The following is a 26,308-nucleotide window of genomic DNA, read 5'->3' as shown; positions in this document are numbered from 1 at the left end:
ACCCTTCTTGGATCTGCATATAAAATCTTAGCTAAAGCCTTGAGTATAAGGTTGCAGCCAAAGGACTATCCATGATACTCAGAATGGTTTCCTCGAAGGAAGGAGTATATTTGATAACATTTTTTCTTTCTGGGAAGTTGTCGAGTGGGCAAAGTCTAGTCAGCAGCCTCTTGCCATTCTTTTGCTTGATTTTGAAAAAGCTTATGACAGAGTGGATTGGGATTTTTTGGAGGGCACTATGGCACACATGGGGTTTTCCCAAAACTGGATCAGAGGGGTGTCTTGCCTATACAGGGAGGCTCATAGCACTGTTTTAGCCTATGGGGGGTGCGGGGAGCGTTTTCAGATTTCCCGTTCAGTGAGGCAGGGTTGTCCTTTACTGTACCTCATTGTAGCTGAGGCTATGAGCAGGTTTCTTCGGGCTGCCCCTGGTGTTGTGGGTCTCACGCTGCCTTTAAACCGCACGAGGGAAGAGTTTTTGGACTCTGTGTTAGCAGATGATACGGCGTATGAGAAAAACATACAACAATCACTGCTATAAGCCGGAAGAGAATAGAATCACCCCAACATGTAAGGTGATTTCAACCAGTGAGGAGCATCATGATGCCATGTAAGACGTGTGGGGAAAAGAAGATGCCATGGTCCCATTCCCGCATAAATATCACACGCTTCGCCTGTGCAGAATGAGAGGGCCCCTGAATGCGAGCCCAAGTAGCCATAAGAGTGTGGATGATATCACCTCATATAGTACTAATGCACTGAGACCCAAAAATTTGGACACCCTCAATAGCCTCCCGCATAAATATCACACGCTTCGCCTGCGCAGAACGAGAGGGCCCCTAAATGCGAGCCCAAGTAGCCATAAGAGTGTGGATGATATCACCTCATATAGTACTAATGCACTGAGACCCAAAAATTTGGACACCCTCAATAGCCTCCGTGCATCTAGCTCTCCAGATCTACCATGTTGTAATACTGGCAATAATCTCCCAGCTGGTGTCAATCCTCTGTTTGGGAGGTGTATAATCAGAGTGAGGAACATCCTGAAAAAAACCATGCTCGGCAATACCTCTACGAATGAAAATGCAAGGCTGGGAGTGCTCTAATGTTGGCCAGCTGTTGAATGGGCTGAAAACGCAAGTATGAAGATGACCTGATGCTGGCGGCTGCTGCTGAATATGCTGCGTTTTGCTGTTGGGTGGCTCATGATGCAAGTGATGATGCTCCAGCGGTTGAGGACTGCAACGCTTGGCTGAAGTTTGATATGATTGAATGAATGATGCAAAAGCAAGCCTATTTATATGAGTGCTAAGGGCTGGTCGGTTGTAGCTAGTTTGTTACATGACTTGTCAATGATAATAAATGGTATTTTTTGCTGGAAATTATGGAAAAAATGCCAGATAAATGCTAATAACTATCCTAAAAAAACTACATGCTATTTCAAGGCTTGTGCAATGGTCTATATGCAATGGATGAATGATATGCAATTAGCAGAGTGCTTTCTAATGCAAACCTAAGGTTTTTTTTCTTTTTTTTTTTTCAGAAAGAGACTTCTATTAAGTTTGAGAAAAACATACAACAATCACAGCTATAAGCCGGAAGAGAATAGAATCACCCCAACATGTAAGGTGATTTCAACCACTGAGGAGCATCATGATGCCATGTAAGACCTGTGGTACTAGAGGAAAAGAAGATGCCATGGTCCCATTCCCGCATAAATATCACACGCTTCGCCTGCGCAGAACGAGAGGGCCTCTGAATGCGAGCCCAAGTAGCCATAAGAGTGTGGATGATATCACCCCATATAGTACTAATGCACTGAGACCCAAAAATCTGGACACCCTCAATAGCCTTCGTGCATCTAGCTCTCCAGATCTGCCATGCTGTAATACTGGCAATAATCTCCCAACTGGTGTCAATCCTCTGTCTAGGGGGTGTATAATCAGAGTGAGGAACATCCTGCAATAAACCATGCTGGGCAATACCACTACGAATGAAAAAAACAGAATCTGTACCACTGCCGTTGCGGACCGAACTGGGAGAGCCAAGCAACTGCCCCCCAAGTCACATGCATGGCTTGGCCACTCAATTTGCCCATAAGTTGGGCTACAGGACCCCAAATCTGTTGTGCAATGCTGCATCCCCATAGACAACGTTGTACGGACTCAGAATCTGCCGCACATCTAGGACAGGAAGGTGCTACACCGAAAACTGATCTCCACTGATTGGTGGGGAGACCACCATGTAAGAATAACCAAAAGAAATGAGAGATATGGCTCCTTCTGTATGAGTGCCAAAGTCTATGCCAATATCTGCGCTGTATCACTGGAGAAATATCATAGCTCTCCCAATGAGGCCTGAGAGTAGGTATCCTATGCATCTGTCGAGTGAGGAGAAGCCTGACATTCCGAACAATGAAACTGAAAAAAGGAAGGCTTTTCAAAGGATCGAAGGCATCAATCCACTCTCACTCTCACTCTCACTCTCACTCTCCTGGATCCCACTGAAGATATCTGATAGGATTGCCACCATATAGCCATAAACACCAAGAGCCATGAGTCACTATCTAAGGAGAAGGGTCAATGAACCAGTGCTTCCCCGAGCGACCAACAATCCTCATTGGACTAAGCCTAGTGTTTGGTATGATCTCCTCCATACTACATCTTCTCAATCTCCCACCATGCATGATAGAATAAATGAGGAAATCTGTATCCTCCTGGCCTGGGAGAGCAATGACCTGCAGAGGTATGCCTATCCTCGAAAAAACTCCCAGCCAACTCGGATGATAGTCTCCGTGTGAAAGGTCCTAGAAAGCCACTCATGCGGAATAGCTGCATCAATCTGATCAATACGAATGCGAGAGCCCCTAAGATGCTGAGTGGATGCAACTCTCCGATCCTCCGGAAGACTCTTAAAGGTCTTCCAAGCAAGAACTGTGTATGCGCATCTCTGCCATCCTGACCATTGCGTATAACGAGATGCACCAAGTGGCCTACCAGCCTCATCCCTAATGAACTCGTTCCACATAATAGGTTGTCGGTCAGCCTTGTCAAAAGACCTAGGAAGCCTTTGTCGCAAAAAATATTTGCATACCACGCTGAAAATTAGCTCAAAAATTCCCTTGCATTCCCATGCCTCCCTGAGCGTAACCCCCAGTCATAGATTGGAGCACGGAACCACCACCAAAATAGCCTGGATGCATAGATTGCTGTGGAATAGGTGGCTGTCCAAAAAAGGAACTCTGTGGGTTTGTACCATAAGTGTTCTGCATGTTAGCAAACTGTCCAAAAGCAGGATCTTGTGGGAAGGCACCATTATTACCCTGATGTGGGTTCCTAGAACGCACCTTCTTCTTCTTCTTCTTAGGCTCTCAAGGGGCTCTCATAAATTCAGCAAACTTCTCACTTTGCGTGAGCTGCATAAGCACATCCACTGTCCCTGCCAAACGGGCTTTAAACTGGGCATCATCTTCCTCTTTACTTGTCATGTCTTCTGGCTGCGTTACATCCTCATAGCGTGCATCTTCTGCAGCCTGTTCTCCTGCAAGTACATCCTTAGATTCAGTCCTCTCAGGAGTGGTGTCCTGCTCTTTCTCATCATCAAAATCATAATCATCTTCAAAGTCTGATATCTTGCTGAAATTTTCAGCAATGGCTTTCCTCGAGACAACCACGAGCTCACCCCCTTAAGAAAGTTGATGATGGTCCCGGCAACGGAACCTTGGAACTGGCCTCTGGTAGAAACCAAAGTGCAGTAGACTAGCAGTCACCCAATCCAATTGTAGTCCAACCAATAAAACAAATAAATAGGAGCTAGAGTGCTCCAACACATGAAAGAGAACGACACTTGTTGGCCCCAAAGCTTGGCGCCCCTTTCGGTATTTCTTTATTCAATTTCAATGGAAAAGTTTAATTGATTACAACGTGGCCATTCATGGCTCGTATGTCTGCAAGTCCAATCTGCCAGTCCTCTGGACCTCTTAGCATAGAGGTTACACATAGCTTTGTGTCCCAAGAACACCACACTGTTATCTCCTCTAATCTGCTAAGTCAGTGCATCCATGAGGCCTTGAATATGCATCTGACTGAACCATGCACATAGCCACAAACTCAGCCATGAAAACAGTCCACAAACGCTTCCAAATCAGTCCAAAATCTTGCCCTGTTTCCACCCTCTGAACTGCCAAACCCCTCCTCTCACAAAGAGCCAGAGAGAACAACTCCGGAATAGTCACGAGCCAGTGAAAAGAGAGACTCAATATGACACCTCCTGCAGTCCCACCTGCTCACAAAAAGAGAGAAACTTACAGTCCTTATGTCGCTTTTCACAAGAGAGAAAAGGGCACGAGGAAAAACCCCGTTCAGTCCGACCCTCTTGTCTTGCAGCCGGGAGAAATGAAATGAAATGTTATATTAACGTCTTCAAAAGGCCATAATGACCTATGAGACCAAAAAGTTACATCATGGTGGATCTGATACAATGTCTGGATAAAAAACCAGAAAATGAAAAATAAAGATGATACTATTGGCACCTAGAAAATGAAACTGGAACTGGAAGGTAAACAGAAACCCTTATAGGGTGTGAATATAGTGAGGGGGGTACACTATGGAGGTGCCTCCATCTCATAATATGTGCCGCATCGGACGCTGGCGGATCTCCTCAATATCCTCTGTGGTCAGCACCCTGACTGGGTGTCCCGCATATCTCGCAAGAATAATCCGAATCCGCTGCTGCAACCTCCGTCTATGCTTGGATGCCCTCCTCCGTCTGGACCACCCAAGCTCAATCGCACGATCAATTAGTGTACCGCTGGTGTGGGCGGTATCCATGTCCTGCTGCTGCTGTGGTCCATCTGGCGCAGTGATGGATGGACTAAAGAAGTCTGTAATGTGCCTCTGAGTCTGGCTCTCTATGCACCTAAGCAGGCTATCTCTATATCTCCGCAGCTCAAGCAAGAACAATCCACTCTTACAGTCCACGCATCTCAGCTGACAGTCAGCTTCTTGCCAAAAGCAAAGGAGAGAGAAGAAGAAGAAGATCCTGTGGGCGCCTGAATATTCAGCCACACAGCAGCCAACTTGTCCTCCAAGAGCTTAAGAGAGAGGGAGAAAGAAGGTCTGTGTCTCTGTTTTGTAGCACAGCACAGCAGCCAGCCCTTTAATCTCCAAAAAAGCATGCCTAAGGAGTCATTTAGCTGCGCCCGTAGCTTCTGTAGCATAGCCCGCCGCCTACAGTCCTTCCAAAAAGCCCAGGTTATTTAGCTGCGCAGACCCGCCTGCACTTGTTTTCTCCAAAAAGCCAGAGTAAGCCTGAAGCACAGCCCGCCTGTAGCTGTTTTTCCCAGAAAACTAGAACTCCATGCTGGCCGCCATCACCCTTTCCCAAAAAGTATGAGAGAGAAAGGCGTGTCCTCCAAAAGTAGAGTAGTCCCCATAAATAGCCTAGGGGCCACTCAAGGTTATAAAACCTTCCTAGGGGCCACCAAAGGTTATAAAACCTTTTAAATTTTAATTCCTTTGTCCCCTTCGCACTTGGGTTTGTTCACATATGTTTCCTTTTTGTCCGGCCACCCAAGTATGTACCTTTAAATATATAACTTGCTCACTGACCACTATGCTCACACTTATGCCGCACCCATTTCACAGGGTCATGACAGGGCATCCCTCAGGCTGATTTTTTGTGTATGGGGGGGAACTTTAATATGTAGGAGACCATGGAGGATAGACTAGGTGGTAGCCACGATACCGTTTCTGGTGCAGAGCTTGCGGCCTGGGAAGAGCTTTTGGCAGATTGTTATAAGAAGCAGGCTGACATGCAAAATGGAAAATTGCAGCAAAACAACTATGCATCCTCGAGCAGAAACAATGAGGATAATGAAAGGTTGTTTATTATGCAGCATGTCGTTAATGCCATGTCTGAAAATGTTGAAGAAGCACATAAAGATGATGTATGGTACGTTGATTCAGGTGCTTTGAACCACATGACAAGTCATGGGGAGTGGTTCAAGGAGATCAAAAACCTTGAAAGACCAGGTTTTGTGGAAACAGGAGATGACACTGCTCATCCAACTGCCCATGTTGGAGATGTGCCATTGTCTATGCAGGATGGCAAAGTGAAGTACCTTGTAGATGTACTTCATGTTCCGAACATAACAAAGAATCTGATTTCAGTTGGTGATTGAGCAGGGTTTGTAGGTTTGGTTTAATCTTGATGGTTGTTATGTTGAAGACTTTAAAGACAAGTGCAGGTTGGTTGCAAAAGGCAACAGAGTGGGCAGAATGTTTACATTGAATGTAAACATGCCTGAAGTGAGTGCTACGATGTTTGCAAATGGTTCATGAATTGTTGCAGACACACACATTTGGCATAAAAGAATTGGACATGTGAATGTGCAGAGAGTGAAGTCTATGCAGACTAAAGGAATTGTGACAGGGCTGCCAAAGTTTAAAGTTGAAGGTATGTAGAAAATATGTGAAGCATGCCAATTTGGAAAGCAAACAAAGCATGTATTTCCACGTGACAGAAATGTGAGCAGAAATGCACTAGATGTTGTGCATTCAGATGTATGGGGTCCTACGAAGACCATGTTTATGAGAGGCTGCAGGTATTATGTGACATTTATTGATGACCACAAAGGAAAGTGTGGGTATACTTCATGAAGGAGAAGGGTGAGGTGTTCACTCATTTTTAGAATTTCAGAGTTATGGTTGAAAAGCAAACAGGGAAACATGTAAAGTGCCTAAGGTCAGATGGAGGAGGAGAGTACTTCTCCAATGAGTTCTCTGAATTTTTTAAGAAGAATGGTATCTAGAGACAGTTTGCATGCAGATACACTCTGCAGCAAAATGGAGTTGCTGGGCGGAAAAACAGGCACATTGCTGAGATTTCGCGAGCATTGATGGGAGAGAAGAATATGCCGCATAGCTATTGGGCTGAGGCTGTTTCTATAGCAGTTTACATCATGAATAGGACTCCAACTGCAGCCATACATGATGTAACTCCAGAGGAGAGGTTTACTGACAGAAAACCTGATTTGTCTCATCTGAAAGTCTTTGGATGCATTGCATATGTGCATGTGCCAGATGAGGTGTGAACTTAGCTAGATCCAAAAGCTGAAAAATATATGTTTATTGGGTATGCCCTTGAGCAAAAGGGATACAGGTGTTATAACCCTGCTACACGTGAGTTGAGGGTAAGCAGGGATGTTGTTTTTGATGAGATGAGCAGCTGGTATGTTGCTGAAAAAGAAGCTGTTGGGGCTTATTTGAGTGGAAATGTGGTTGCACAGAATGCAAGTTAGCAATCACAGTCTTTGAGTGGAACAGGAGAGTCCTCATCTAGTGGTTCAGTTGATAGACCATGGAGTGGCACGCTGCATCATAATACCAGTCTTGCAAATGTGATTAGTACATCACATAAAGGCAAAGAGAAAGTGATTGAGTCCCTTAGTATGCCTGACATTTCTATAGGGCATTCTCATGTTGATGGAGAGTCTAGTGGCTCAGAGATGAGCCTTCATGAGGATCTTGGGATACCAGCTATGAGAACACCTGGTGTAAAGAAGGCTATGGAAGCCATGAATGCAAAGCTACGAAGATCTGGGAGAGGGATCAGAATGGCAAGTTGAGGGCAGATTCAGGAGAGATTTTGGAGGATCCTACTATGTATAGGCGCATAGTAGGAAGCTTGATCTACGTGACGATCACCAAGCCAGATTTGAGCTATGCTGTTGGGTTGGTGAGTCAGTTTATGCAGGTTCCTCGGAAGCCGCATTTGGATGCATTGAGACGTATACTGAGGTCTGTGAGGTCTACTTTGCATTGTGGACTATTTTATGAAACTGGGACAGAGGTATGTGTACATGGGTACACGGATGCTGATTGGGCTGGTAGTATCTCAGATAGAAGATCTACTAGTGGCTTCATGTTTTCTTTAGGGAGTGCTGCTGTGACTTGGAACAGCAAGAAGCAGCCAGTACGAGGTGCTGCTATGGTAGCATGTGAGGTAGCTTGGTTGTGAAAGCTACTTGCAGATTTGGGTCTATCAGTAGATAGACAAGTTGTCATTTTCTGTGACAACATTAGCAGTACACAGTTGGCCAGGAATCCAGTTTTTCATGCTCGCAAGAAGCATATAGAGGTCCACTACCATTTTGTCAAAGAGAAGGTTTTGACAGGAGACGTTGACCTTGTTTATGTCAGCACACAGGATCAGGTCGTTGACATCTTCACCAAAGCATTGGGTACAGAGAAGCTCCGCAGATTCAAGGTTTCTCTTGGTGTACATGAGATGGAGTTGAGCTCGAGGGAGAGTGTTGAGATATCGAGCTCATCTAGTGAGGCGGTGGACACTGATGACCCACCTGGGAGATAGGCCACACACTTACACCACTGGCATGGTTGGTGAGATCATGGGTGATATGCGGCCAATGGGATGACAGGCTGTGTGACAGCCATTCTAGAGATTGGCATAATTATAGCGCCAGCTCATTTAGTTGGGTTCACACTATATAGAACCCTAGTATGTATTTGGTTGAGTACCTTTTCATATTGTGTGTACTCTTATCTTTGTATATGGTGTGTTGAGTGTTGTGTGAAGAAGAAGAAGATTTTCAGCCTCTCACCTTGTGTGTTCTCTTTTAGGGTTTTGTGAGTGTGTGTGTGCTTGCGAGAGCTCAAGCTCTCTTCTCCCCTACATCTTTTCAGGGTGGGGTGGGGTGGGGTGGGGGGGGGAGGGGGGGTGGGGGGGTGGGTGTGGTGTCCTGGATTCGAGCCTCTCCAAGGCAAAAGGCACCACCTTCTACAGGCGGGTCTCTAGACCGCCGCCTATGGGCAGGGGCTCTCTTCATGCCTACAAGCAGGGAAAAAACTCACTGATGCACTCTCTTTCTTTGTTAGGATTCTCCTCCATGTTTCTCAAAACTCGGTTTTTTGTTTGGCCATGTAGCTTCTTTGACAATGGTACATTCTATGCATTTCCTTGCATTCTTCATCGTACCAATGTTTTTGAGGGATGCTTACTTTTGTGCCACATCATTCCTTGCATATTTTTAAAGGAAAGGCTTCCATGGCATAGCTTGTTTATTGGCTCAAGTAAAAAAAATATAGCTCGATAATTGATTGACCATGACACTACTATTTGTTTTTTTTTTTTGCAGATTTGATAAATGTATTTGTATATTTGATAGTGCTAAACCAGGAGATTCTATAGTAAAGATTTCAAGATGCCATGAGGTACTTCGCTAAAGGAGCTTTAAAACACCATGATGATGTATCTTATTGAGGTGAAATGGCCTAATGTTGGTTTGACTATTATTTAAACTTTGGCTTTTATATTTTGTGTATGTCCCATCAAATTTCTTTATTGGATCTTGGTGAGTGGGAGCCATCCCTTCTAAAAAGCTTTTAATCTTTTTCTTTTCAAAAGCTAGTCACATCATTTCAAGCCTGTAAGGTGACCTTGCGCTGCCTTCTGCCACATGTTAGTGCCATGTCATCAATGCCACAATACTTAAAAAAAAAAAAAAAAATTTCAAAATTTTTTAACTTTAAATTTTTTTAAAAGGGGGGGAGGGGGTGGGGGGCGTGCGTTGCGTTTTTCATATCAACAACCTGTATTTTGATGCTTCGGTGACATCTCCCAACTTGTTAAACAATTGTTGTTATGGCCTACTGCACCTCCCAAGAGAACTCCACACACTCACAACTGGAAGAAGCAATAGACAACAACCATAGTACCAATGCTTCGAGCTCACATCCCTTGAGGCTCTCCAAGCTCGCTTTTAGAAGCTCCAATTCTCCAATCTCCACCTCCACTCTGTCACCGTGAAGTCGCTCACACCACAATACAAGGCAATCATCCTCTCACTCTCCCACACACAAGCATGGAAGAGGCACATGCACTAGAGTATGCTCTCTCTCTCTCTCTCTCTCTCTCTCTCTCTCTCTCTCTCTCTCTCATAGGTCGGATTCGGCCTCCTGTGGACGTTAATATAACTTTCTTTCTTTCTTTCTCGTTCCCTCTCCCTCTCTTCGCTACTACTGGTGTCGGCTTCCTTTCGCTTCACTTCTCTCTGCGCCCCCGTATACCCACCCGCCCTCTCTCTCTCCCTCTCTTCGCCTGCTGTGCTGGTGCCGCCCCCCTCGCCTTCTATCTCTTCGCTTCACTTCTCTCTGCGCCCCCGTATCCCCACCCGCCCTCTCTCTCTGTGCGCCTTCTTCTCTCTCTCTCTCTCTCTCTCTCTCTCTCTCTCTCTCTCTCTCTCTCTCTCTCTTCGCTGCTGCTGCTGGTGTTGGCTTCCTTTCCCACCCGCCCTCGCTCAGGCCCCCAAGGCAGCAACATAACTCTCCCTCTCTCTCTCTCTCTCTCTTTCCCGTTGCCCATCTCTCCTGCTACTCACATACGCACCTGTGCACCTATTGCCCACCTGCGCACCTTAGTTGTAGGGTAGGGTTGTAACCCACCTCCAAGCAGGTAAGGGCTTGCACCTTATGGGGGTGGGGTTCGTGAAGAGCAACCTCTCAAACAGTCCAACAGTTTGACATGGCCAGCAAGAAAACCTTCTTCGAAACCCTTATCTCCCCTCCTACCAAACCCAATGAAAAACCATCACCATGGGAGCGGTACCTCCTGAGCATGATTCAACATCTTCAGCAAACAAATTCAGCCTTGCAAAATGAACTACATCAGAAAAAACAACATCTTTCAACCCTGGAGAAACAGATTAAGGAACAACAACACGAAAAAGAAAACAGGGAGGAAATCACACAGGTAAATTTACTTGATCCACAGCCTAAAGAAATTCTCATTAAAGAAGTAATATCACAGATTAATGAAGAGAACGAGCAGCAATGGATTGCAAAAGAAATTAGGGTGGGTGGTTTGTCAGAGGGTTGGGAACAGGTGGAGGTATTGGAGGACGGCGAATTGGAATGCGAGATTCTACAAAGAAAGCTGTGCAGAGCTATCCCTTTCATCGACATTGGAGATCCCTCAGTGGCAATCAAAGGAAAACATGTGGTTTTGAGGTACGGAGATATGAAAGACAAAATTAAAGTCATGAAGCAAACAAGGTCACTTAAGGGAACGAAGGTGTGGATGGCGGATAAACTCACAGGCACACAACTAAAAAACAGGAAACAAGAACTCAATAAAGTATACGAAGCAAGGAAACAAGGAAAATGGGCAGTCTACCGAAGAGGTAGAGCTGTTATTGCAGATTTCAGGACAACCAAACATGGTAGTAATGAAGAGTAGCTGCTAGAGAAATCCTTCATGTTATCTAGGATTCTCCTACGGTCATGTAGGGAATTTGAACTATTTTGAGTTTTATCTCTATTTTCATTTTGTTGCGCCCAGCCACCCCCCCCCCCCCCCCCGAAGTGGAATGTAATCACATGGATGTATCTGATTAGTCCTATAGGTCAGATGTGGCCTCTAAAGGACGTTAATATAGTTTTCTTTCTTTCTTTCTTTTTCTCTCTCTCCCTTCATTGATGTATACCATTTTTTACCCCCAGTATGGTATAGGATGGAGCTAGCTAGGTTGCATATCATGATTGTATACTCCATGCATATAGCTTTGCATTCTCCTAGTAGTAGAGCTCCATCCCCTCCCCCACCCATTGTACTTATTGCACACCCACATTCAGCTTTTTAGTTCAGTACTTTTTCATTTTGTTGGTGGGATGACAGAGGATACCCCATGCAGGTACACCGATTTGTCTCATAGGCCGAGTTCGGTCTTTTGGAAGACGTTAATAAAATCTTTCTTTCTTTCTTTCTCTCTCTCTCTCTCTCTCTCTCTCCCTCTCTCTCACACACACACACACACACTTTTTTTTTTTGTTGAAATGAAGGAACTATATTATGAAACATCCATTTTACATCAGGGCAGTGCTCAATAAAGAGCCTATGCCCTATCCATAAAAAACAGTAAAAGAAAAGCTGAATACAAGAAACATCCAAATCTTCCTCATGTAAGGCATCATATAAGGACTGCCGCAATGAGGCTTGGAAGAACTCATAAGGGTGCTGAAGGGGTGAATTCAGATATGCATGATTTCGCTGTAGCCAGAGGGTCCATAAGGCCCAGTATCTGATCCAATGGAAGAAAAGAGAATACTGTGACAAAGAAGCTGATAATATGCCAAACATCCAGAAAAACCTGTAGAACCTGTGTGCAGGAAATCTGAGAGATAAAAAATAGGAGATCTTGTCCAGAAGGTCTCTGGAATATGAACAAAACCACAATAAATGCGGAATACTCTCAGTAGTATGATGACATCTTGGACAAAGAGGAGAGGCAATCCTTCTTTGAGCCAATTTCACTCCCACTGGAAAAATACCAACAATGCATCTCCAAAGAAAGAGTCTCTGCTTCAATGGCATTTTTAACTTCCATATCAATGTCAATTTTCCTTTTCACCAAGCTAAAGACTATTCAGATGCCAAAGAGAATAAGCATGATGAGCAATCCATGGAGGAGGTAATATCAATCGATAAGCCTGTATGGAAGTCAATAGATGCAAAGGCTAAGAGGATAATCTTGAACTTGAAGACTGAAGATGCCAATCTTGAAGCCTGTCTCTTACATCCAATGTTGGAATCGGAATGAAAGGGTGTAAGAGATCTGCAATAGCTTTCCATATAGGTCTATGATGCATCCCGAGATTGTATTGTTGGCATGCTGCCGGAAAAGAGAGAATATGCCCTCGAGTATCTACCACGTCGTCAATGAACCGGATGCCCAACTTCATAAGATTGTAAGCTCTGATTGGTTGTTGTACAGCAAGGGGAGAGAAAAAACAGCACTCCAATGTAGGCTTTCCATTCGAAGCGCGGAAGCTATAGAAGCAGGATGGGGAGACCATTTGATGCGAGAGAGCACTTTCTTCCAATCCTGAATCAAGGAAGTAGAAAATGGACAACCAGGGATTTTACCTTGAAATTTTCCAAGTACTACTTCCGATGGATCAACTAGCTAATGTCCATAAGCATTTGTGCGCATCTGACCACACAAAATTGCCAACATGATAGACCAAGGCTGCTCTTGTTGAAAAAAGGTTTTGAGCATAGTGATCTTTCTTGCCAACACATGAAATTTGATGTTTATAATATTCAAACCACCATGCATTCTTGGTGAGCAAAGTAGGTCCATTTTGAGCAACCTTAAAGCTTTTTTATGAAGCTTAGTTTTCCAAAAAATCTCCATGGCTTGAGACATAAAAGAAGAAAGATCTCGAGATGACCAATGTAATAGAGGAAGGTAAAACTAAACATAAGCTAGAACAATGGAGTGAACAATTCGAAGGCGTACGTGCAATGGCCAAGTGGAGATCTTCCCATATTCTAATTTGTCCTGAATTTTGTTTAGTACCCAAGATATTTGTTGCTTATTTCTGATTTTCCAGCCAATGGGATAACCCAAATGTCTTACCATGTTTTCCGGATAAATAATCTGGCCGGGCCACAGGATAGCATGCCAGTCACAATGCTTGAGAGGTAAGAGTTTTGATTTCTGAAAATTAATTTTTAGACCAGCTGCCAACCCGAAATCTGAAAGAGTATCCATCAATAGGCGAAGCTCCAGAGGACTGTTCTTTGGCATGAAGAATGAATCATCTGCATAAGCCTGTGCGATGAAAGGCCGTGAACCAGAAATCTGAAGCCCCTCTAACTGTCTAGTATCAACCAGATGATCCATATAAAGAAGCAAAGGATGTGAAGCAATAGCATAGAACAAAGCACTGAGAGGGCATCCCTGTCAAACTGATCGTTCTAGAGTCCAAGACTTAGACAAATGTTTCCCTATAAAGCATTGAGCAGTGGAATCTGAGTAAAGCCAATATATGACATTAACTAGCTTTGGCCCAAAACCAAGTTTAGACATGATTTGAGAAACATAATCCCACTGTATCGTATCAAATGCCTTTGCCACATCCACCTGCATGACCAAGACATCTTGAGGAGAATATTTTGCATATTCCATTGTGATGAGAGTATTGGAGATATTATCATGTATATGCCTTCTTGGAACAAAACCATATTGCCTGGGATGAAGTCCATCATGAAGGATATCCTTTATCCAATGTACCAACATTTTAGCAATAAGTTTATATATAACAGGCATCAAAGTGATAGGTCTCCAGTCATCCATTGTCTCACATAGAGGTTTTTTGGGCACAAGCTTAACCAGACCATGCTTCCAAGCTGAGGGAAGATGTTGATGCTGCTAGGCTACATTAATGAGCTTCAAGATTGGACCCTTCAATTCAGCCCAGAAGGCTACCAAAAATTCAACCGTCAAACCGTCCCAGCCAGGGGATTTATGTTTACCCAAATGCTTGAGGGCTTCATCCAATTCAATATCTGAAAAAGACATTTCCAACATTGAAGCTTTTTGCAAAGAAACAATAGGAGAAACAAGCTCAATAAATCTGCTCCGAGCCAATGCAACCTGAGGTGTAGAAGAAGATGGTTAAGAAAAAAGAAGCTGAAAATGATCCAGACATTGTTTTTCTAGCTGAGATAAAGTCTGGGTCCAAAGACCATCGGGTTTCCTGACTCTCATGATAGATTGACTTTGTCTATACGCATGTAAATTTCGAAAGAAAGATTTCGAGGAACAACCCTTATCTAGCATAGGTTTAACTCTAGCCCTTGTCTGCCAATTGGAAAGCTTGCGTTTATCATTAGCATCAATTATGGAAGAGGCACAAGACAATGAATTCTGCTCAGAAGTAGAAAGAGACCTTTGATGGCTAATATGTACCAAGGACTGCTTATATGATTTTGCCCACTGGATATGCTGTCTGGTTTCTGCCATGTACCATCTTCCATATTCCTTAATGACATTTTGAATACGATGTACAAAAGAGTTCCAGATCCTCTTGAGCATGGGATAACAATGGCTTGCAAGCCAATCTGGAATTTTACATGAGAAAGACATAATTGATTGACCTGCAAGTGTCTGACTAAAGAAAGCTGCATATCATCCAGAGGCATACCAAATGAAAGGTTGAGCCAAAGAGGAGTGTGATCAAATAGTTGTTGAGAATAATCAGTCCACATTTGACATGTATAATCATCATATTGCTGAGCATGAATAAGATACCATCTATCAAGCCTGGCCCAATATTCAGTAAAAGCATTATGATGATATGTAAATCCCAAAACTGAAGGGTGAGTTGGTGTCCATAAATCTGCAGTATGAAGTGATGAAGTCATATGTTCCCATTGCTGGATTTCAAAGGGTAGCATATGGGATTTATGTGTGGTATTGTCCTTCCAGTGAGGAGAATTATTGAAGTCACCACAAAGTAGAGCATTTGAGGACCACAAGGATATTGCTTTATGGAGTCCCACATTTGAGCTCTGGAAGCTGAAATTTGAGAGGCATACAAGGAGCCTATTTCAAAAATCTCTCCATTGATCATACATTGGATAATCATCCATCGGCCACAAAGATCATTATATGCTACGTAGGGCTGCAGATCATGTCTGGCTAAAATGCACAACCCAGAGAATTGTTCAGATCCTGCATAAAATATATCATATCCTGAAAAGAACCCATGCTGGCCAGCAAAAGAATGCTGATTATGCTCTTGCAGACACACAACATCTGGATGAGTATTATTTATATAATGCCATAGGAGCCTCCATTTATGCTGATTGCAGAGGCCCTGTATGTTATAAGAAATACATTTAAGAGAAGCACGCATGAAAATATATACAAGAGATGAGCAGTCCTCAAAGAGAAAGGGAGGCATCAGGCCTCTGCCATTGCCACAGGGTCTTGCTGACCCTCAGATTCCAATTCCCTGACTAGATCATCTTCTTCACAAAGTGGAATACCCTTCTTGACTGCATTGACCCATGCCTTTCAGATGGGGCTGTCCGAAGAGGTAGAAGGTTGACCAGGAGATGGAGCAGAAGCATCCCAATTACGAGATTGGAGAGGTCTTTGTTTGAGAGGCACCGTCTTCTTTGCATTCTGCCAACCCTCGTGAGAAGATGAATTATTTTCCACTAGCTTGCTTTTTCCTTTATCCTTGTTTTGAGCTGAATTGGCTTGGCTCCCTGTATGAACTGAAGGCTTTGCTCCTTTAGCTTCAGTCTTTTCCACATATGTCTTCTGACCTCCTTTATTAGATGGCGGAGGAATGGCAGCTGGAGGAGGCGGATGAAGGATAGAGGGACACTCAGAAGCTAGGTGCCCGAACTTGTGACAAGAGAAACAAGCTCCAGCAAAAATGCCCCATTTCAAAGTGAAATATTTCTTTCCCAAATTAACACCCTCAATCTCAACTGCAATAGCAGAGGGGGTTGGTCTATCAGTGTTCCATAAGATGCAAAAACGATTTTTATTACCTGTGGGACGAGGGGGACAGATCACTTGTCCCAATGTCATCGCTAAGCCTGGAAGCTCTGTTCTCATGTAATCTGGAAAATCAACGACTTCAACCCATACAGGGCAGTGATGTTTGATGAGATTCTGATAGTCCTTATTAGGAGACCAAGGCATGATGTGCACCATTTGACGACCAAAAAATAAAGGGGACATTTCCAGCATCTTTTGTTTTGGCAATGCATCCAAGAGGTGAACTTCATAAAATCCTCGGGAGGCAAAATAGACTCCTTCTACATAGCATCCACCTAGGAGAGAATTCACCCATTGTCCCACATCATTAGCCGAGGGTATTTTGCCTGGAAAAAAGATGATGACTGCAGTTTGAGAGAGCTTCTTTAGAGGATGCACAAGAGAAGGCAACTTCATCTTGGAAGTAAGTTCCGGAGCAGGTAGTATCCATTCTCTTCTACTTTGTTGAAAATCCTCATTCAACATGTCAAACACATAGGAAGCATCTTCAGATGAAGAAGCTATGGGGGGCAGAGTTTCCCTTGATTGTCTTTTAGGTTCTGGAGAAAGAGCTCTCTTGACATAATTCTTGCTTGTTTCTGCCATCGAGACTAGTCGAATCAGCAGGAATAGACAGATCAGAAAAAAAAAAAGGGGGGACAGTGCTATTTCGACAAGGCAATGAATTGTGATAGAAAAGCCAGAAACTTGTTGCGACAGAAGGCTTGCGGGAATACTACCTTACACAGAAGGGAAAGCAGAGACATGTAGCGAGGCGCGCACACACACACACACACACACCCCTACACACACACATAGGTCGCGGAAGAGACGAAGAGGAGCAGATTGACGATGAGAAAAAAAAGAGAATCTGTGCGCATAGAGGGGACTCCCAGAAGGTTGTGAAGAGGGCTGCAGGGCCGACACAGTCCAGGATGCAGACGACAGATCTCTACTCGCGCTCGCTGAACACACACACACTAGAGCATTGCCTTCGACTACATTGACAGGATGGGGGGGCAGGGGCCAGTCTGGCAGGGGCCAGTCTGGCAGGGGCCAGTCTGGCAGGGATGTGGATATCCATACTGCTAAATGCCGATGACATTGTACTTATTGCGGACTCCCCTGAGGGTTTGCAACAGCATTTGGATGCTTTGTAGTCGTTTTGTGCAGATAGGGACCTCACAATGAACCTTGGGAAGACTAAGGTTATGGTCTTCAATATCGCACAAACCTGGGTCATTAGATCTGACCATCAGTTCACTTTTAGAGGTGAATCAGTGGAGTACACCAGATCATGTGTACCTAGGAGTCACATTCAGTGGACCACAATTCTCTATGAAGCACGCAGCAGAGGCTAGATTGGCACGTGGATATGCAGCCCTAGGGGCACTAGAGAGACAATGTGCCTACATTTAGTTTCAGGAGCCGTGCACCAAACTCTAGTCACTAAAACTCAATAAAGCACTATTGCCGTGCACCAAACTCAATATGCAATGTAGTGTCACTAAAACTCAATAAAGCACTATTGCCCACAATTTGAATTTTTCAAGGGATGTTTTAGTATGCAACCCACTTATTACAATACACAACAAGTGAGGAGTCATCATTGAAGCAAAAATTTGTTTTGTAAGGTATTCAATAGGGACACTGTTTCATGGATGACATTGTGAGCACACTCACTCCATTACCCCCTGGAACAGCATGGTAATACCGTAACATGTATGTGCAACACACCTCAAACACAAGGCTATAGTATGAAATGCTACGCTTGGGGCATATGTTGATAACGGCCTAGCAAGCAAGGCAACGCAATCGTTTAGGCAAATGCATAGAGAAGAAGCGACGTTAGACCATCTAACGTTTGTATTTTATGGGGACCCAGCCTCTTACCACACAAGGAGGGAGCTGCTTGTCGACCAGGTCGGACCAGAGAGATTTCTATGATGGATGGCAGGTACTAGAGAAACCACTAGTGACTATGATCGCACGCATGATTCGGAGCAAACCATCGGTACCTCATGAAATTGTCAGAGCAGAGATAGGAGCCGCACTAGTGGTTACCGAAGCCCCGTTCCAGTCAGTGACATTTTTGCAGAGGATATGGGAGCTCCCCAGACAGAGATACCCACACCTAGCACTTATCTCTTCGAGGAAGTTAGCAGCAGACGGCGATACACGATGTTGGTACACATCTATACCCACACCTAGCACTTATCTCTTCAAGGAAGTTAGCAGCAGACGGCGATACAGGATGTTGGTACACCTAGATGTGTACCTTGCTGAGATTACATGGCACGAGGATTGATGCACTTCCTCCATTTGATTACAGCCTGGACTTCCCCTTCTTGGACCTTAGTCGCTCTGAGCAGAATAGGGTGATCAAGATGGACATCATGAGGCTAGATGCAGAAAGGACATGGTCCAGTCCCCCCCTACCACCAGGCACGAAGATGGCCCATATCGGGACCATTTTCTACATCTCTCCCCAGATGGCTTTGTGACACGGTCTACATACATGGACACCCATCTCTCACATGGCATTCGCAGTGCCATTGGACAAATCCGCACTTCATCACATCAATTGAGGGTAGAGACTGGCAGATATACGAGGGGATGAATCCAGAAGACCACATTTGTCAACTATGTCACTAGGAAGCGGAGTCAGAGGAGCACTACATATGCCGATGTACTGTGTACTATGAGATACGAGGGAGATACTAGTGTCTGATAGATTTTTTCAGGGCCAAGACCACCCCGACAGATACGACCAGGACCTCCACTACCCCCTCGGCGAGCGAGACGTCCCATAGACGTCCTTCAGGAGAAGTCACCCTTGATAGAGCCATAGCACTTTGTCGAGCGAGACGCCCACGCTTATACTAGGACCTCGTTCACGGTCGCTTCATCATCGGTGGATTAGAGCCGTCTCCCGTCTCACAGGAGACGACTGCCCCGCCACTTTAGTTTCTCTATCTTATAGTACCCCATGAGAGAGATACTGAGATGAGCAGATTACACCAGTCTTATGCTAGTTGTAGATATTATACACTTTTGTTGTACCTCAGTAGGAGTATTTTCCTTTCATAGCTGTTTAGGACTGTTTTAGGACTTTTTTAGTCCTTTTTGTCTTACTTTTGATGAGACACCATCAGCTGTGTACTATGTTTTGGTCTCATAGGCCACTTTGGCCTTTCGCAGATGTTAATATATCTTTCTTTCTTTCTTTCTCTCTCTCATACACAAGACAAGACGAGAGCTCTCATAGCACAAAGGGGGATTGTGTCTTTCCATCATGAGAAATTGCCTTATATATACAACCTTATTTACACTTGGGCATCCAAAACTTACTAACTAAAGGCTTGGCTGGCCAATATCTCAAAATGTACAATCTTTATAGTGCCTTTATATAATACTTATTAATGTCCTCAAATGGAGGAGCATCTTTGTTAATTCAAAATGGGAATTAACATCCCTCCCTACCTAATGTAGGTTCTGTTCTAAGAACCTTTACCTAGGTCGAAAGACCTGGTTGCCGAACTCATGTTTGTAGAAGTTACGGCATGATTGAAGCTTTTTGAGGGTTCTTTTGACCCTACTGAGTGTGATGTTTAGAACCCGGTCTTAATAGAAGTCTCCTTTCTGAAAAAAAAAAGAACCCGGTGTCTACTATGTCTTTGAATTATAGTAACAAAAAAACCTGTTTCTAGCTTTCGAAACCTCGAAACTTCGAAACGGTTTTTAAAAACCTCAAAACCTCTCTAGTAAGGTAGTTTCGCCTGAATTTCAGGTTTTGTTTTTTTTCCTCCTTGATTTTTCTGGGATTTTTTATTTTTTATTTTTTCCATAGCCTCCTCATCACCTTTCTTCCCTCTTCTTCTCCGACCTCCCTCCTTCCCTTTTCCATCTTCTGTCACTTTTTTCACCTCTACTCTTGCTTCTTTCATTCTCTTCTTCTCTCCTTTTCTTCTTCCTTTCTCTTTGTCTCTCCTCTTCTTCTCCCTTGCTTTTCTCTTCTTCTCCTCTCTTCTTTCCTCTTTTTCTTCCTTCAATGTCTTAAATCTTTCCCAAATTTTGCGTTCTCTTCTTCAATCTTAAGAGTCCTTGATTGAACCACTTGTGGCATGTAATGAAGTAAAATTACCATAATGCCTCACCAAAATAAGGATGGTTCCCCGAGATGGGTGAGAAGAGACCATTTTTTCATCATTACACTATGTTTTTAGATGGCTACTATAAGTTCTTTAAGTATTTATACTTTATGAAATTATTGACCAATCTGACCAATCTGTGTGTATCTCTGTCCTGACCAATCTGTGTATCTCATCATATATTGCTTCATCGATTCTCTTGGATGTCTTCCCCAGTCGCTTTGACCACGGGGAGAGCGTCCATTCCCTACCTTTTCTCACATAAAACTTCTTAACAGAAGGGTACTTTACCGGTGTATGAAATGAAGCATCGGCGGCTCCTCCGAGTTCGGCGGCAATCTCCTCTTCGTCCATGTTGTTACTTCATTAGCATTAGCTGCTCCTCTTCAACGTTGGCGGCTCCTCCGAGAGAGAGAGAGAGAAATGAAATGAAATGTTATATTAACGTCTTCAAAAGGCCATAATGACCTATGAGACCAAAAGTTACATCATGGTGGATCTGATACAATGTCTGGATAAAAAAACCCAGAAAATGAAAAAATAAAGATGATACTACTGGCACCTAGAAAATGAAACTGGAACTGGAAGGTACACTATGGAGGTACCTCCATCTCATAATATGTGCCGCATCGGACACTGGCGGATCTCCTCAATATCCTGTGTGGTCAGCACCCTGACTGGGTGTCTCGCATGCCTCGCAAGAATAATCCGAATCTGCCGCTGCAACATCCGTCTATGCTGGGATGCCCTCCTCCGTGGTCGTGGGCGTCTGGACCACCCAAGCTCAATCGCACGATCAATCAGTGTACCTCTGGTGTGGGCGGTATCCATGTCCTGCTGCTGCTGTAGTCCATCTGGCGCAGTGATGGCCGGACTAAAGAAGTCTGTAATGTGCCTCTGAGTCTGGCTCTCTGTGCGCCTAAGCAGGCTATCTCTATGTCTCCGCAGCTCAAGCAAGAACAATCCCAAACACCTCTGGTCCTGGTACCCCATGACTCTGGAAAGTGGTCCAAAACCCTCTCTGAATAAACAGTGGAAACGACCACGTATCTCATAGTATGCAGCTCTGTCTCTGGCTCCCCATGGCATACTCGGCATATCCTGGCCTCAGCTGGTATACCTCTATATCGGCCAATCTCAATCTCAAGCTGGTGTGAGGATGTGCGAATCTGACCAATAGCACATCGTACTGCATGAGACAAGTGTACATCCATGTAACTGGGTCTGATCACAAAACCATCTGCTGTGAGCTGAAGAAAATGTTCTCTGTAGAAAGCCATCTTCGTGCCCAGCTCCTCAGTCGGCTGTATCCATGTCCTCCTAATGTCCACAACAAAATGAAAAAGTACTGAATAAAAAAGCTGAATCTGGGTGTGTAGGGGATGGAGCTCTATTACTAGGAGAATGCAAAGCTATATGCATGGAGTATACAATCATGATATGCAACCTAGCTAGCTCCATCCTGTACCATACTGGGGGTATAAAATGGTATACATCAGTGAAGGGGGTGTCCACAGCTCTCTGAAGAACATGCCTGGGTGTGCTCTGAAGCGAGCCAGTCGCTCCTCACCCTCTCTATGAAACTGAGCTCTGATCTCTGTCATCTCTCTCTGGTATAGGCGTGGTGTCCGAAAGCCAGGTGTCCTCTGTCTCCTGCGGGCTCTAAGTGTCTCTGCTCTCTGGAGAGTAATTCCCTGCCGTGTAGGGGCTGGGAGGGGTATGGATCTCTGAAAAAATGTAGTAATCTGTGTCTGTCGCCCCCCCTCTCGAGCTGTCTGAGCCTGTAATAATGTCTCTCTGTGGCGCTGTATGTCTAGAATGTATCTCCCCAGTATGCGCTGGTCTGCTGCCTCAAAGATCTGGCGTAGGGAATGTGGCTCTCTGAATAAAATGGGATATCTCTCTCTGATGGCTGTATATGCTCTGCATCTGCATACATAATGCTCCTCACTCTCCACCTCCTCTCTGCACAATCTGCATACCCTCTCCTCTCGGGGGATCCGTGCTGCTCTGCCAGTCTCAATCTCCAATCGGTGTGATGAAACTCTGAGCTGACCAATAGCCACTCGGGAGCCGTGTGGTAAAAAGCCCTCCATGTATCTAGGCCTCTCTATAAATCCATCATCAGTGATACTCATGAAGTGATCTCTGTAGTATAGCATCTTCGGTGGAAGAGGCTGTGTAGGCGATATCCATGTCTCTCGTGTATAGAGCTGCCATAGATCCTGTCTCAATACTCTGTTCCTCTCACTATGAGAGAGACGGATATGTGGTGCATCCCTGTCATACTGGAATGGTGGTAGATGATCCATGTCTAGGCCATGCTGTGAGAACCAATGTGTGACCTGTGCATACCATGATCCTCTGTCTCCTGCCTCAGCCAACTGTCTAGATGCCTGAAAAGCTCTGTATGATAATCTGTCCTGTGGCATCTCTCTGAATCTGTCTAGCAGGCATATAGTCTGAAATATGGCCTCTACCATCATAGGAGGCGCAGCAAACTCTGCTCGGATAATGTCATGAGGTACTGACGGTTTGCTGCGTATCATGCGTGCCATCATGAGGGCCTGTGGTCTCTCTATCTGTGTCCACCAATGTGTAGCAAGGCCTGGCGCCCATACTGCTGCTCCATACATCAATGCCGGTGTGACTAATGTGTCAAATAGCCACCCCTTCGTCCGGGGCTCCTGAAAATGCGCCTGGTGGCACTGTCTCTCTAGCATAGCCAATGCTGCATATCCCCGTGTCAATCTAGCTCTGGCTGCTGAACCCATGGTAAAGCGTGTGGCTGCAGAGAAGGTAACCCCTAGGTACACGTATGATGTCACCACCTCCACCTGGCATCCTGCGAGAGTGAATGTGAGCTGACTCCTGCCCTGTCTCGATGTATGAAAGACCATAACCTTGGTTTTCCCAAGGTTCACAGTAAGACCCCTCTGTGTGCAGAAATCATGGAGTGCATGTAGATGCTGCTGTAGACCACCGGGGGACTCAGACACTAATACAATATCATCAGCATAGAGCATAATATGTACTGAGGTACCTGCTAAATCAACTCCATCTCCGCCTCCCCGTGTAATGAAGTCAGCCACCTCATCAATGTATAACCCAAATAGCGTGGGGGAAAGTGGGCATCCTTGCTTCACACCAATGGTGCTAGCAATAGTCTCGGACATACCTCCTGGACATCTGACTCGCCCAAAAACCTGCTCATATAATGCATAGATGCCCCATGTCATATCTGCTGGTATGCCAAGAGACTGCAGGCGCTGAAAGAGCCTCTCTCGTGGTACTGTGTCAAATGCCTTGCGGAAATCCACAAAGCAGCAATAGAGCTTTCTCTTCCTCACTCTGGCCTGATCAATCATACATCTCAAAGTGAATACATGGTCAGTGGTAGAGAAAGCTCTCCTGAAGCCTGCCTGCCCTGATGAGCGTAAACCTGCTCGCTCAGCATATAAGCTAAGCTCTTGCTCCAGCACTGCACCATAGAGTTTGGCCAGCACGTGGCCAACCATAACCGTCCTGTAGTTGCTCGGATCGAGCATATCCCCTGTTTTGTGAATCGGCACAATGGTGTGCATCGTCCACTCCGCAGGCAAACCCTCTGCTAGTGCCCTGTTAAACAGGTGTGCAAGAAAAGGAGCTAAAGAATCTACTGCATATATGAGATGCTCACCCTGCAGGCCCATATGGTCGGCAGCCCGTCCATGCTGTAGGCGGCGGATAGCTTCCTGTACCATCGAGTGGGTAAAGAAGCTAGCTGTGGTAGGTCGAGGCTCCTGTGGCTGAGGTATAGGTGGCTGCTGTGGGGCATGGTATAGACCCTCTGCATATGTGTGCCATGTCTGTGGGTCTGCAATAGGTGTCGGGGTCCGGGGCTCTCTGAAGTGCCGCCATGAGACAGGGCTATCTCTACTCATGAAGAAATGAAAGATCTCTAGCTCCTGTATCTCTGCGAAGGCCCGCCTTTTGCGGCGAGTAAGTCTCCTCATCTCTCTCCTCGACTCCTGCTCTGTGATGGCTCCCAAGGCTCTCTGTATGCGGAGTCGTGAGTATAGGGCTCTGCACTCGTCATCATACCATCTGTTCTGGGGCATAGTCCCAGGTCTCGCAGGCTCTCCTGAGTGTACACGATGTGGGAAGCTCTGTAATGCAGCCGTGTGTAGGAGTGATGCGAGCTGGGCTGTAATGGTATCCATAGATGCCAGGGGATCCATGAGTAGGAGCCCATCCTCTACTCTGCCAGTGTATATGTCTGCCATGTCATGTGTGAAGTAGATGGTAGTGTGTGGCGTCGGTATGTGGGGGGCTGGTGATACTGGTGATCCGGCTAGTGAAAATGCCAAGTATGTATGATCTGCCCCAATAGGACGAGGTGGAATGGAGAATGAGGTGACAAGCTGTGATGCCTCCAAAGACCCCATAATGTAGTCTACCACCGTGCCTCCGGTCCGTGTATGACCCCCATGTGGGAAGCATGTCAGCCCTCCTGATCCCGGCCACTGTAGCATCCCGTTATAAATAACGAGACGATGCCTGGCTCCCAACTTTAGTAAGTGGTCCCCATAATGTCCTCTGTCTGGTCCAGTGTCCTCTGATGCCCGACTAGCCCCTATCTCCTCTGGATCCACAGGGTGGAGGATCTCCATGTCATCATAGTCATACACCTCACACTGTCTGCTCTGTGTGTGGGCATTGAAGTCGCCCGTAAGAAATACTTCCCCTAGTGTAGAATAATGCATAATCTCCTCTGACAGACAAGTGTATGGCGAGGCTCCTATCTCCTCCTCCTGTGGCATGTCCTCTGTAATGACATAGGAGGATCCTGATGGAGAAAAGTAACATAGAGCTATGTATATAACCCTGTCCTGTGAGAGCTGTAAGCTGATCCACATGTATCTGGCCTCTGGATCCTGTGCTACCACTCTCAGTCTCCCCTGTAGCTCTCGTCTGAATAGGACTGCTACTCCCCCCGACCCTCTCGAGGTGCCCTGGCGTGTGGTCCTCCTGTATGCTGACTCCCACTGGAATCCCTCTACTCGAGGTAGCCCTCTCTCTGGGCTCTGATGTGTCTCTGTCAGAAGTATGATGTCTCTCCCCACCATAACATGCTCCAGTCGTCCAGGCTGCACCCATAGTGAACCATTACAGTTCCATACTGCTATGTGTATCTCTGTCAGTGGCCTGGTCTGTGTCCCATAGGCCCCAAACCGCTAATCCATGGGCCGGCCATCAATGATGACCCGACCATCTCGATAGAAGGCCTTCTTGCCTTCTCTCCTCGCGTGTAAGACTCGTGGCATGCAAGTTCTCCTATGCTCAAGCTGCATCCTCGTGAGATCATCATCCAAGAAAATAGGAGCTCCCTCTAAACCCCGTAGTATAACCCTCTTCCTCATGAAGGTGACCCTCTCCGTCTCTCCTGCAAACTGTAGGATGAGGGCTCGCTTGCGTGTTGAGTCTTTCCCGGCTCTCCATGCTTTGGTGAAGGGGAGAGGGTGCTCTTCCTTGTAGCCGAGCTTCATGCATAGAAGCTGTCCATCTTTCTCGGGAGTGGAGTCGGGTGTCTCGGCTATACCTGTGACTCGGATGTTGAGGCGGCGGGCATGCCTCATCTTCTCCTCCTCAATGGTGGTGTGAATGATTTGGTTTTCTTCCCTTTGAGTTTCCTCTCTCACTTCTTTACGGATGTTCTTCTTCACCACCTCGACCCATCCTGACTGCTTGGCTTCGAGCTTTCCTTCCATTTCCTTTGTGATCTCCTTGGAGATCTCTTCTTTGATGGCCGTGAGAG

The 26,308-nt window shown here is 45.4% G+C and overlaps 1 protein-coding gene across 2 annotated transcripts in view; it reads left to right on the top strand.

The window, feature by feature from the left end:
• The window catches only part of LOC147623533 (uncharacterized), a 111,194-nt gene that overhangs the window by 32,765 nt on the left and 52,121 nt on the right, over positions 1 to 26,308 (top strand). The window contains exon 5 of one of the 2 annotated variants that reach the window (XM_086821713.1): positions 9,158 to 9,233. The exons of the other annotated variant lie outside the window; for it this stretch is intronic. Coding sequence (XP_086677839.1) covers positions 9,158 to 9,233 — 76 coding nt within the window. The remainder of the gene's footprint in view (positions 1 to 9,157; positions 9,234 to 26,308) is intronic. 2 annotated transcript variants of the gene reach the window in all.

The sequence above is a fragment of the Cibotium barometz genome, chromosome 27 (genome assembly GCF_041138505.1).
Source record: "Cibotium barometz isolate CiBa-2024 chromosome 27, ASM4113850v1, whole genome shotgun sequence".
Lineage (NCBI taxonomy): Eukaryota > Viridiplantae > Streptophyta > Polypodiopsida > Cyatheales > Cibotiaceae > Cibotium > Cibotium barometz.
This window is presented reverse-complemented; position numbering and strand designations above follow the sequence as displayed.